The sequence below is a fragment of the Lissotriton vulgaris genome, chromosome 5, assembly GCF_964263255.1.
Source record: "Lissotriton vulgaris chromosome 5, aLisVul1.2, whole genome shotgun sequence".
In the NCBI taxonomy this organism is placed as follows: domain Eukaryota; kingdom Metazoa; phylum Chordata; class Amphibia; order Caudata; family Salamandridae; genus Lissotriton; species Lissotriton vulgaris.
Window position 1 is genome coordinate 398,547,846 of NC_141693.1, and position 12,346 is coordinate 398,560,191.

The 12,346-nt window shown below is 44.3% G+C and overlaps 1 protein-coding gene across 2 annotated transcripts in view; it reads left to right on the forward strand.

Annotated features, from left to right (window-relative positions):
* The window catches only part of CEP104 (centrosomal protein 104), a 513,885-nt gene that overhangs the window by 265,233 nt on the left and 236,306 nt on the right, over window positions 1-12,346 (forward strand). For both annotated transcript variants that reach the window (XM_086921737.1, XM_086921738.1), the window contains exon 12: window positions 8,769-8,942. In XM_086921737.1, coding sequence (XP_086777863.1) covers window positions 8,769-8,942 — 174 coding nt within the window. The remainder of the gene's footprint in view (window positions 1-8,768; window positions 8,943-12,346) is intronic.

Genomic DNA, 12,346 nt, shown 5'->3' on the forward strand with positions numbered 1-12,346 from the left:
AGTAGTGAGTGCAGAGTAGTGAGTAGTGAGTGCAGAGTAGTGAGTGCAGAGTAGTGAGTAGTGAGTGCAGAGTAGTGAGTGCAGAGTAGTGAGTGCAGAGAGTAGTGAGTGCAGAGAGTAGTGAGTGCAGAGAGTAGTGAGTGCAGAGTAGTGAGTGCAGAGTAGTGAGTGCAGAGTAGTGAGTGCAGAGTAGTGAGTGCAGAGTAGTGAGTGCAGAGAGTAGTGAGTGCAGAGAGTAGTGAGTGCAGAGAGTAGTGAGTGCAGAGAGTAGTGAGTGCAGAGAGTAGTGAGTGCAGAGAGTAGTGAGTGCAGAGAGTAGTGAGTGCAGAGAGTAGTGAGTGCAGAGAGTAGTGAGTAGTGAGTGCAGAGTAGTGAGTGCAGAGTAGTGAGTGCAGAGTAGTGAGTGCAGAGTAGTGAGTGCAGAGTAGTGAGTGCAGAGTAGTGAGTAGTGAGTACACAGTAGAGTGCAGAGTAGTGAGTGCAGAGTAGTGAGTGCAGAGTAGTGAGTGCAGAGTAGTGAGTAGTGAGTGCAGAGTAGTGAGTAGTGAGTGCAGAGTAGTGAGTAGTGAGTGCAGAGTAGTGAGTAGTGAGTGCAGAGTAGTGAGTGCAGAGAGTAGTGAGTGCAGAGAGTAGTGAGTGCAGAGTAGTGAGTGCAGAGAGTAGTGAGTGCAGAGTAGTGAGTGCAGAGTAGTGAGTGCAGAGTAGTGAGTGCAGAGTAGTGAGTGCAGAGTAGTGAGTAGTGAGTGCAGAGTAGTGAGTGCAGAGTAGTGAGTGCAGAGAGTAGTGAGTGCAGAGAGTAGTGAGTGCAGAGAGTAGTGAGTGCAGAGAGTAGTGAGTGCAGAGAGTAGTGAGTGCAGAGTAGTGAGTGCAGAGAGTAGTGAGTGCAGAGAGTAGTGAGTGCAGAGAGTAGTGAGTGCAGAGAGTAGTGAGTGCAGAGAGTAGTGAGTAGTGAGTAGTGAGTAGTGAGTAGTGAGTACACAGTAGTGAGTGCAGAGTAGTGAGTGCAGAGTAGTGAGTGCAGAGTAGTGAGTGCAGGGTAGTGAGTGCAGGGTAGTGAGTGCAGGGTAGTGAGTGCAGGGTAGTGAGTGCAGGGTAGTGAGTGCAGAGTAGTGAGTGCAGAGTAGTGAGTGCAGAGTAGTGAGTGCAGAGTAGTGAGTGCAGAGTAGTGAGTGCAGAGTAGTGAGTGCAGAGTAGTGAGTAGTGAGTGCAGAGTAGTGAGTGCAGAGTAGTGAGTGCAGAGTAGTGAGTGCAGAGTAGTGAGTGCAGAGTAGTGAGTGCAGAGTAGTGAGTGCAGAGTAGTGAGTGCAGAGAGTAGTGAGTGCAGAGAGTAGTGAGTGCAGAGTAGTGAGTGCAGAGAGTAGTGAGTGCAGAGAGTAGTGAGTGCAGAGAGTAGTGAGTGCAGAGAGTAGTGAGTGCAGAGAGTAGTGAGTGCAGAGAGTAGTGAGTGCAGAGAGTAGTGAGTAGTGAGTGCAGAGTAGTGAGTGCAGAGTAGTGAGTGCAGAGTAGTGAGTGCAGAGTAGTGAGTGCAGAGTAGTGAGTGCAGAGTAGTGAGTGCAGAGTAGTGAGTGCAGAGTAGTGAGTAGTGAGTACACAGTAGAGTGCAGAGTAGTGAGTGCAGAGTAGTGAGTGCAGAGTAGTGAGTGCAGAGTAGTGAGTGCAGAGAGTAGTGAGTGCAGAGAGTAGTGAGTGCAGAGAGTAGTGAGTGCAGAGAGTAGTGAGTGCAGAGAGTAGTGAGTGCAGAGAGTAGTGAGTGCAGAGTAGTGAGTGCAGAGTAGTGAGTGCAGAGTAGTGAGTGCAGAGTAGTGAGTGCAGAGTAGTGAGTGCAGAGTAGTGAGTGTGCAGAGTAGTGAGTGTGCAGAGTAGTGAGTGTGCAGAGTAGTGAGTGTGCAGAGTAGTGAGTGTGCAGAGTAGTGAGTGCAGAGAGTAGTGAGTGCAGAGAGTAGTGAGTGCAGAGAGTAGTGAGTGCAGAGAGTAGTGAGTGCAGAGAGTAGTGAGTGCAGAGAGTAGTGAGTGCAGAGTAGTGAGTAGTGAGTACACAGTAGTGAGTGCAGAGTAGTGAGTGCAGAGTAGTGAGTGCAGAGTAGTGAGTGCAGAGTAGTGAGTGCAGAGTAGTGAGTAGTGAGTGCAGAGTAGTGAGTGCAGAGTAGTGAGTAGTGAGTGCAGAGTAGTGAGTAGTGAGTGCAGAGTAGTGAGTAGTGAGTGCAGAGTAGTGAGTAGTGAGTGCAGAGTAGTGAGTGCAGAGTAGTGAGTGCAGAGTAGTGAGTGCAGAGTAGTGAGTGCAGAGTAGTGAGTGCAGAGTAGTGAGTGCAGAGTAGTGAGTGCAGAGTAGTGAGTGCAGAGAGTAGTGAGTGCAGAGAGTAGTGAGTGCAGAGAGTAGTGAGTGCAGAGAGTAGTGAGTGCAGAGAGTAGTGAGTGCAGAGAGTAGTGAGTAGTGAGTGCAGAGTAGTGAGTAGTGAGTGCAGAGTAGTGAGTGTGCAGAGTAGTGAGTGTGCAGAGTAGTGAGTGTGCAGAGTAGTGAGTGTGCAGAGTAGTGAGTGCAGAGTAGTGAGTGCAGAGTAGTGAGTGCAGAGTAGTGAGTGCAGAGAGTAGTGAGTGCAGAGAGTAGTGAGTGCAGAGAGTAGTGAGTGCAGAGAGTAGTGAGTGCAGAGTAGTGAGTGCAGAGTAGTGAGTGCAGAGAGTAGTGAGTGCAGAGAGTAGTGAGTGCAGAGAGTAGTGAGTGCAGAGAGTAGTGAGTGCAGAGAGTAGTGAGTGCAGAGAGTAGTGAGTGCAGAGAGTAGTGAGTGCAGAGTAGTGAGTGCAGAGAGTAGTGAGTGCAGAGAGTAGTGAGTGCAGAGAGTAGTGAGTGCAGAGAGTAGTGAGTGCAGAGAGTAGTGAGTGCAGAGAGTAGTGAGTGCAGAGAGTAGTGAGTGCAGAGAGTAGTGAGTGCAGAGAGTAGTGAGTGCAGAGTAGTGAGTAGTGAGTGCAGAGTAGTGAGTGCAGAGTAGTGAGTGCAGAGTAGTGAGTGCAGAGTAGTGAGTGCAGAGTAGTGAGTAGTGAGTACACAGTAGAGTGCAGAGTAGTGAGTGCAGAGTAGTGAGTGCAGAGTAGTGAGTGCAGAGTAGTGAGTGCAGAGTAGTGAGTGCAGAGTAGTGAGTGCAGAGTAGTGAGTGCAGAGTAGTGAGTAGTGAGTGCAGAGTAGTGAGTAGTGAGTGCAGAGTAGTGAGTAGTGAGTGCAGAGTAGTGAGTAGTGAGTGCAGAGTAGTGAGTAGTGAGTGCAGAGTAGTGAGTGCAGAGTAGTGAGTGCAGAGTAGTGAGTGCAGAGTAGTGAGTGCAGAGTAGTGAGTGCAGAGTAGTGAGTGCAGAGTAGTGAGTGCAGAGAGTAGTGAGTGCAGAGAGTAGTGAGTGCAGAGAGTAGTGAGTAGTGAGTGCAGAGTAGTGAGTAGTGAGTGCAGAGTAGTGAGTGCAGAGTAGTGAGTGCAGAGTAGTGAGTGCAGAGTAGTGAGTGCAGAGTAGTGAGTGCAGAGTAGTGAGTGTGCAGGGTAGTGAGTGCAGAGAGTAGTGAGTGCAGAGAGTAGTGAGTGCAGAGAGTAGTGAGTGCAGAGAGTAGTGAGTGCAGAGAGTAGTGAGTGCAGAGAGTAGTGAGTGCAGAGTAGTGAGTAGTGAGTGCAGAGTAGTGAGTAGTGAGTGCAGAGTAGTGAGTGCAGAGTAGTGAGTAGTGAGTGCAGAGTAGTGAGTGCAGAGTAGTGAGTGCAGAGTAGTGAGTGCAGAGTAGTGAGTGCAGAGTAGTGAGTAGTGAGTACACAGTAGAGTGCAGAGTAGTGAGTGCAGAGTAGAGAGTGCAGAGTAGTGAGTGCAGAGTAGTGAGTGCAGAGTAGTGAGTGCAGAGTAGTGAGTAGTGAGTGCAGAGTAGTGAGTGCAGAGTAGTGAGTAGTGAGTGCAGAGTAGTGAGTAGTGAGTGCAGAGTAGTGAGTAGTGAGTGCAGAGTAGTGAGTAGTGAGTGCAGAGTAGTGAGTGCAGAGTAGTGAGTGCAGAGTAGTGAGTGCAGAGTAGTGAGTGCAGAGTAGTGAGTGCAGAGTAGTGAGTGCAGAGTAGTGAGTGCAGAGAGTAGTGAGTGCAGAGAGTAGTGAGTGCAGAGAGTAGTGAGTGCAGAGAGTAGTGAGTAGTGAGTGCAGAGTAGTGAGTAGTGAGTGCAGAGTAGTGAGTGCAGAGTAGTGAGTGCAGAGTAGTGAGTGCAGAGTAGTGAGTGCAGAGTAGTGAGTGCAGAGTAGTGAGTGCAGAGTAGTGAGTGCAGGGTAGTGAGTGTGCAGGGTAGTGAGTGTGCAGGGTAGTGAGTGCAGAGAGTAGTGAGTGCAGAGAGTAGTGAGTGCAGAGAGTAGTGAGTGCAGAGAGTAGTGAGTAGTGAGTGCAGAGTAGTGAGTAGTGAGTGCAGAGTAGTGAGTAGTGAGTGCAGAGTAGTGAGTAGTGAGTGCAGAGTAGTGAGTGCAGAGTAGTGAGTGCAGAGTAGTGAGTGCAGAGAGTAGTGAGTGCAGAGAGTAGTGAGTAGTGAGTGCAGAGTAGTGAGTAGTGAGTGCAGAGTAGTGAGTAGTGAGTGCAGAGTAGTGAGTAGTGAGTGCAGAGTAGTGAGTGCAGAGTAGTGAGTGCAGAGTAGTGAGTGCAGAGTAGTGAGTGCAGAGTAGTGAGTGCAGAGTAGTGAGTGCAGAGTAGTGAGTGCAGAGTAGTGAGTGTGCAGGGTAGTGAGTGCAGAGTAGTGAGTGCAGAGAGTAGTGAGTGCAGAGAGTAGTGAGTGCAGAGAGTAGTGAGTGCAGAGTAGTGAGTGCAGAGTAGTGAGTGCAGAGTAGTGAGTGCAGAGTAGTGAGTGCAGAGTAGTGAGTGCAGAGTAGTGAGTGCAGAGTAGTGAGTGCAGAGTAGTGAGTGCAGAGTAGTGAGTGCAGAGTAGTGAGTGCAGAGTAGTGAGTGCAGAGTAGTGAGTGCAGAGTAGTGAGTGCAGAGTAGTGAGTGCAGAGTAGTGAGTGCAGAGTAGTGAGTAGTGAGTGCAGAGTAGTGAGTAGTGAGTGCAGAGTAGTGAGTGCAGAGTAGTGAGTGCAGAGTAGTGAGTGCAGAGTAGTGAGTGCAGAGTAGTGAGTGCAGAGTAGTGAGTGCAGAGTAGTGAGTGTAGAGTAGTGAGTAGTGAGTGCAGAGTTGTGAGTGCAGAGTAGTGAGTGCAGGTGCAGAGCAGTAAGTGCAGGTGCAGAGCGGTGTGTGCTGTTGAGTGCAGAGTGCTGTGTGCTGTTGAGTGCAGAGTGCTGTGTGCTGTTGAGTGCAGAGTGCTGTGTGCTGTTGAGTGCAGAGTGCTGTGTGCTGTTGAGTGCAGAGTGCTGTGTATTGGCAATGTAAATGACAATGTCATTTGTTTATGATTTAAAGAAAAAAAAAGAAATGTCATGAGCAATGCCAATAGCTCTTCCTTTAATGATGCCGAGACCATTGCATTGTAAATGCTTGTTAGGGCTCGCTGCCGTTAGCAGCGCGAAGCGCTGCCGCAGCGAGTATTACAGTCACCGTGCTCACAGCCAAGGGAGTACAGAGCTGTGCACGAGAGGCTACTGGCCTGTGCCCGAGCCGATTGTGCTCCGTGAACGCGCACGTCTCTGGAAGACGTGCTGCGCCCGAGCTGCCTCCAGCTTGGTTATTTTGGATCCATTTCGCGGCCGACAGAACTAAACGCTGACGTCTTGTTTTTTACAGGATCCTACTTCTTAGCTGAAACTTTGTCTGTCGCTTTATCTTCCTGTGTCTCCCATTCACCTTTCCCACAAAACTGCTTACAGGCCCCTTGCCTTCACTTAATCTCCCCGTGCATCCCCCCTCACCCCTCCCACAACACCACCCCTCCGAGGCTAAGTGTCCTGTGTTCATATAGTGTATATGTTGTGAAGGGTCGGGCTCTGCTCTTTCCCTGAATATCTTCTATGCTGTCTGTGACTTCCTCTGGCCTGGCCCTTTACCTCCAGCCAGGAGACAAATACTGTTTTTGCTATAAATTAATGGGAGGTACTCTCTAATTATAATAGGCAACATCTGTTTGATTTTAAAGAAAAAATATTGAAGATCGTTTCATTTACTGTGCTCAAATCGGGTCACCAGTTTAAAAGGATGGCTAAATTGGGTTTTGTGGCAATGTGTTGTTTTCTATAAAAACCTAGGCTTGTCAGTTTTCTTTGGCACAAGTTAAAAATCTGTAATATCACATGAAAACGATAGTATATTTTCACATGTGCACTTTTTTTTACGTAAAATATGAGACTGCGTTCATGTACATTTAACTTGCATTTGCAGACAGTTGTCCTCATATATAATGTCAGCTGCAGTCATTTTGATTTTCCGCAAAGTGCGTGGATGGTGCAAAATTTGGATGTTTCAGTGTATGCATCCGATGTGTTTGAAATGGCATGTGCGTTCTCTATGTCCCCGTCTCCATCCTGTGCGTGCAACCAGCGTCTCTTTGTATTGGACTCCTATATGTATGTACCCTAGGTGTTACCGTCTTACATTGAATGTGTTAGTGTTCATCCTATGTGTATATGATGAGAACACTGTGCACTCAATGTATGTGCCACATGCGTGTGACACTTTCACTACCTTGTGTGTGGCACTGTCAGCGCCTTCTGTGTGTCATTATAATGACTATGTGTGCCACCAGTTTTCCAATCATGGATTTTCCTTTAACCATCAATTTCTTTCAGGTATGTTACCTTAATTGGGGTATTGGAGTCAAAAATAATCTCCTAGCCACAATGCACCAATCTGTTTAATTAAATCACTGTACTGAAAACCTGTTTTCCAGGTGGCATGGATTCCTCTGCTCAGCCAAATCTTGATATTATACCATGTATTTGGCAGTATGTGCATGCATACTGAGGCTCTCTACACATATTGTTTAGCCGTATATGTGTAATTGCTGTGCAATCTATGTATTTGCTATTCTTCAATCTGTGAGATGTTTTGTATATCATTATATACATTGTGTCTTACTTGTTTTATTTACCTATCCAACTTGGAGCGCTAAATAAGACAAAAGGTGCGGCATAATTTATAGGACCATGCGTGTGTGGTGCACATGCCCACAAAACAACGATGCAGTTTCATCATAGGCTATTTTGTATTCCTTTTTTTTGCCATTCTGCACAGCATGGCCAAAACCATTCACAATCTAAGAAGTCCCAGAGTCAAGATCTAGTGGCTTGGCCGCCAATGCTTCTTTCATCTCGTTATGGAGACATAGCCATTTCACTAGCGCGGTACATTTTATCTTCATAAACTTGCTTTTGAAGGTCAATCGTCATATTTTTGTACTCTAAATTATATACTGTGTTTTTTGGAAGGAATGAAAACTGAAAAGCCTTGTCTGGTGCAGATATTTTACTTATAAAGCCAAAAAACAATTTAAGAAGACGAAGGAAACAGCTTGCAAATTAAAAATATTAATTTATAAATGCAGTCATTTCTTTTCCTTAGGAGATCAGGCAGCTGATTCTGTTAGCACTTGATATCTTCATGTTATGTATTATGTTTCCATTATTTAGTTAAATATTCTTTTCACGTTTTACATTTCAAACAATGTTCTTAAAATCCAAGGTGGTTCAAAGACCAATTACATTTTAAATCAAGCATTGGCAACCCCAATCGGTCTAGCCCTGGGAACTGGTGTGATTTTTTTAACATCTTTTATTTTTATTGCAAGCATGCATAACTTAAAAAGAACAACAAACAAGCATTTGCTATGCAATAGGTCTTGCATTTACGCAAGTTTAAGCTATTGGCATTGTAAATGACAATGCCTTTTATTAACGTTTTAAAAACCAAAACATAAATAAAAGGCAGTGCCATTTACAATGCCAATGGCTCAAACTCTTAACAACTGCGAGACCTATTGCATTGCAAATGCTTGTTCATTTTACCTTTTCAACAAGAGTGTAATTGTATTGCATGTATGAAATAAACAGTAGACTGTATAAATGTTGTGGAAAGCTAATACCCTGGGAGAAGCTAGTGCATAGACACTTGATGTAGTGTTTGTTGTCTCACTGAAGTGCTAGATGTACAATGGAGCTATTAGTGCCACGGGTTACCCAGTACATAGGGAATGTTACTATGTCCCTCCTACATTACCCAGCATAAATTATAAAGGGTCATATTGGCAGGGGGCGGGCTTCTTGCTAACAAGAACTCGTTTGAAGTGTGTGGGCATGGTTGTTTAATCCAGAGCCAGAGATGCACACAATGGCAGGTCAACTAGTCGAGCAAGCATGTTACCATCATCTCTGCTGCACAATGCATTCACTCTTACCTTGTGGTTTAAGGCAGCGGTACCTAAACTTGGGCCCATTTTCCTATGCACAAATCACTTATAAGTTTCCTTCTCTTTTCTGTCATTCTCTGACCAAAGAGTCATATTAATATTTTGGTTGTGTTAAAATGGCGCTGTGGACACGCAGTATTGTGCAGTGCCTATTTAAGAACAAAATTGAAAGACTTCCATTGGTTCTTGGGGTCTATTCCACTTTTTAATGTTTTTTCTGGTGTGTGCTCTATCAATTTTTTTCTTAATTGCTTTAAGTTGACCTTGCTCATAACACTTTGCCAAGCTCCATGCGATTAACAGGGTTGGTGATCATTGTGCAACTCCATTTAGCAGAGACCTTTTTAAGCACTAACAGGTTTCCTTCTTTCCGGAAACCAAAATTGTTGTAATACTTTATGCTCAAGGTTGCCTGGAGGTTTTAATAAGATGTTGTTTGTTACCCTATCAGGTGTTCCAGGCATCACTCACACTCCTAAAAATGATCATCACACAGTATATACCCAAGCACAAACTAGGCAAACTGGAGACGACCCACTGTGTAGAGCGATCCCTTTCTCAACTCCTCGCAAGAACTGGTGATTCATCCACACGTCCTAGAGTTGTTGCTACAAACTTCATTCAGGTAAGCTCTTGTTTGTGGGAATCAAATGCTGCTCATGGCAGTTGTGTTGCAAAAAGGCAGAACCAAATATGGGTTAATTTTCTGTTTAAAGGACCAGGCTGAAAAATATTCATAATAGAAATATTTATTAGATTGATGCGAAGGCAATTAAAAACGAAGTTTAAGGGAATAGAAAGCAAGAACGTTGGTTAATGGTAGGCACAGCGTATCAAGCAATACATGAATAGATATCTAAAACCTCCTTACTCTCACTAGAACAAGCCATTCAGCAAATCTTTCTAGCTGAGAAGGTTATAGTGAATGAAAATCTTCTCCCTGTTTGCAAGGCACTTCTCTGTTGGACTGATGTGACTTTGACAAAAAGGTCTGATTTTTGCAGTTAACACACCCTACTAGTCTAGTCACACTTCTGGTTTTTCCACACTGTTGTGGCAGTGACTTACACTCCTGTGTTGGTGAAGATCGTAGCAGGTTAAAGGCTGTAACATACATTTTTTATCTTTTTTTTCTTTTCTTTTTTCTTTTGTGTCTCTACTGCTTGGGCTTCCGTTGCTCCTGGGGGGACTCCAGACAATAATTTACGGTTGTGGAAGCTTGAAGTATTTAAGAGTGTGTGAGAATTGGTGCAGTTGGGAAAGCAAATCTATACTATCTTTTCATTGGTTTGTAATATTCAGATGAAGCCACCATTGATGTGACTTAGTTGTCCACAAGCAATATATGACATACAATTCCCCAGCTGTGACAGAGGCTAACCTCTAGATTGGCCGGGAGAAGTATATAAGAACTGTCCCTGAGTAACAGTAACCTAACCCCTATAAGCTAAGCAACCAGGCAATACTATATTAAGTCTATCCAAGACTGACAGAAGCCCAAGCTTTGGAGGCAACCACAGAATAATACATCGAGTTGATTTTGAAGTTACTAAATCCTAAGCCAAGTTAAGTAGTTTCGGTTAGAGAGCCATTCATTATTGTGTGGAGTACACCCAGGAGCAACTGAAGCCCAAGCAGTAGAGGCACGGTTTAGCAATCTGAAAATACGACATGAGAATCTGTCTTAGAGTGACATAAGCCTAATCCCATGCAGACATGGTCAAACAACCTGAACTTGCACAGGAAGGTCTGTGTAACCCGAGATGTAGCTTTAGTGTGTACACTTGTGAAGTCAGTCAGATAGCCCGGCTGCCTACTCGGGATGTGAGATATGCGTAAATTTTACACAGTGAAATGTCAAACAAGGGGAGAGGAGGATGGGAAGGGGTGAGAATGACTAGGGTTTGGCCCTAGACCCTTCCAGTTCCAAAAGCCCAAACAGGGAACATACCTCAGGAAGATGCCTTAACCTGGATGCCTGGAAGTAGGGGTTAAATGCAGTGAAAGAGTTATACTGACAATATATTATTTCTTCACGGTATTGTGTTCTTGTACATCTTAAACCTAAGACTGTACTGATGCTGCTTTATGGCATTGCAGCTGTCCATGGCAAGGCAATCAGAAATAGTAAAACATTAATGGTTCGAATACTCTGTATTCTGACTTCACAGGCTCAAATCAGATTTTATCTGGTCTTAGGATTTGTCCTTTAGCTGGTACTCTTAATTTTTTGCAGAATTAAAACCTAAGAGCCTATGAAGTTAGAATTGTTTTTAATTTATACTAATTGTGCTAGTTATAGGCACCAATGCTAACTCATGAGTTTGGGAGGATATAATGGAGATGTGTTTCTGCGATGACACAGTTAGCCTTCACTCTTAATGCGATCTGACCAAGAAATAATCGAATATCTATAGGTCAGGATCTGCTGATCTTTAAGCCCTTGAAGTTTTCGTTAACTTAATTTTTCTTTGGTTTTGATTAACACAAAATAGTGAATCAAATGACCAACATGCAAATTGAGGCATTAAGGAAGAGGGTTATTCAGGATGTATTAAATGGAGGGGAAGGATATTGAATGGCTCCATGGATCTAGGTAAGGCGTCTTAAGCTACTCCACATTTGGTGGATAGGGAAAAGGGACACCTAGTGGAGAAATGAGAAGTGTTGTTGCATCGAAAGGAAACTCCTAAAACAGAAGTGTCAAGAGACCTAAACTAAAATGTGGAATCAATATTCTTTTGCATATGGTGACAGGAGGATCATAACGTCTTTGGGGAGGGGTTTCTTTGTTCCCAAGGTTATCCTCTGCTACAAAATTAGCAAGAGTTGTCATATTCAAGTACTGTACTAGCGCTCATACATCGTTTTGGAATCTGCAAGTTCTGTCGCTATCTAAAGGGAAAAGTTTTATTAAAGTTGGGGATGGTGCAATGGCTTACGTATATTTTGCAGTCACCTTCCAATATTACTCTAATGTCGCACAGTAGAACATCATATCCTCTATTGATGCAAATTATTTTTTAACTGAACACTTCTATAAGTGATGCCACATATCATTATCCAGTTGGCGATATAAGTCAAAACTTTGGTCATCCGATTAACATGCTAAAATCCTTGCTGCTGCCTATATTTGAGGTCCATGCATTTTGCAAATTGAAGAGCTCTTGTGTACAATCCATTAGATTCATCTAAGTGAGACCGAATTAAGGCAGTGCTAGCCAGAACACTGTTTGGGAAGATGTGCTGCAAGGCTGTGATGGTGAAAGAGGTTTTAGTGATTTTACTTTTTCATGTTAGAAGAGAGACATCAGTGACTATAATTGTTGCAAGGTTCCTGACTTTGCTGCTGGCAGTGGAGGGATGCCAGATCAATGGCCCATTGGACACAGCTTGGACTGGTTTCCTCGGATGAGAATCTATTCTTTTTTGAACTGCTGAGCTTTAAATGATTGTGTGCCATAGTCAGGCACATTTTTAGAGGGCAGAAGCCTAAAGTGCATCCACCTCTGTCTGAATGCGTTTGTAGTTTGAGGGTTACCTGGGAACTATCAGCATAGATGTAACAGGAGAAGGTAAAGTATTTGATTATGACTGGACAAGTGCCAAGGTAGACATTCAAGAGAAGAGACGGCACAGTGAAGCTTTGGAAAGCGCATTTTTGAGCTTAGGGGAAGGGTAATGACCAACCCACAGGTAGGGCGGTTACTTTAGGTGTCTTTTTTAAAGCTGTGGATGACATCCGTACACCTCTGTCTCTTTAGTGAAGGGGGTTGATGTGCTGTATCAAAAGCTGAAGAGCGGTCCAGTATTAGGAAGACAGTAACTCCATTCTGGTCAATGGATGATTTGACAGTAAACTAGATGGCAATTAAGTAAGATTGCATGGAGCTGCCTGGGTCCAATCGTGTTTAATAGCTGGAAAGTATTTTCTTTTCTTTGAAGATGGGAGGGGACATGTGTGAACACTGCTATGTCAATTACCATGCCTAGGAAAATGTCCTTTTCAATTGGTCAAAAAATTGGGAT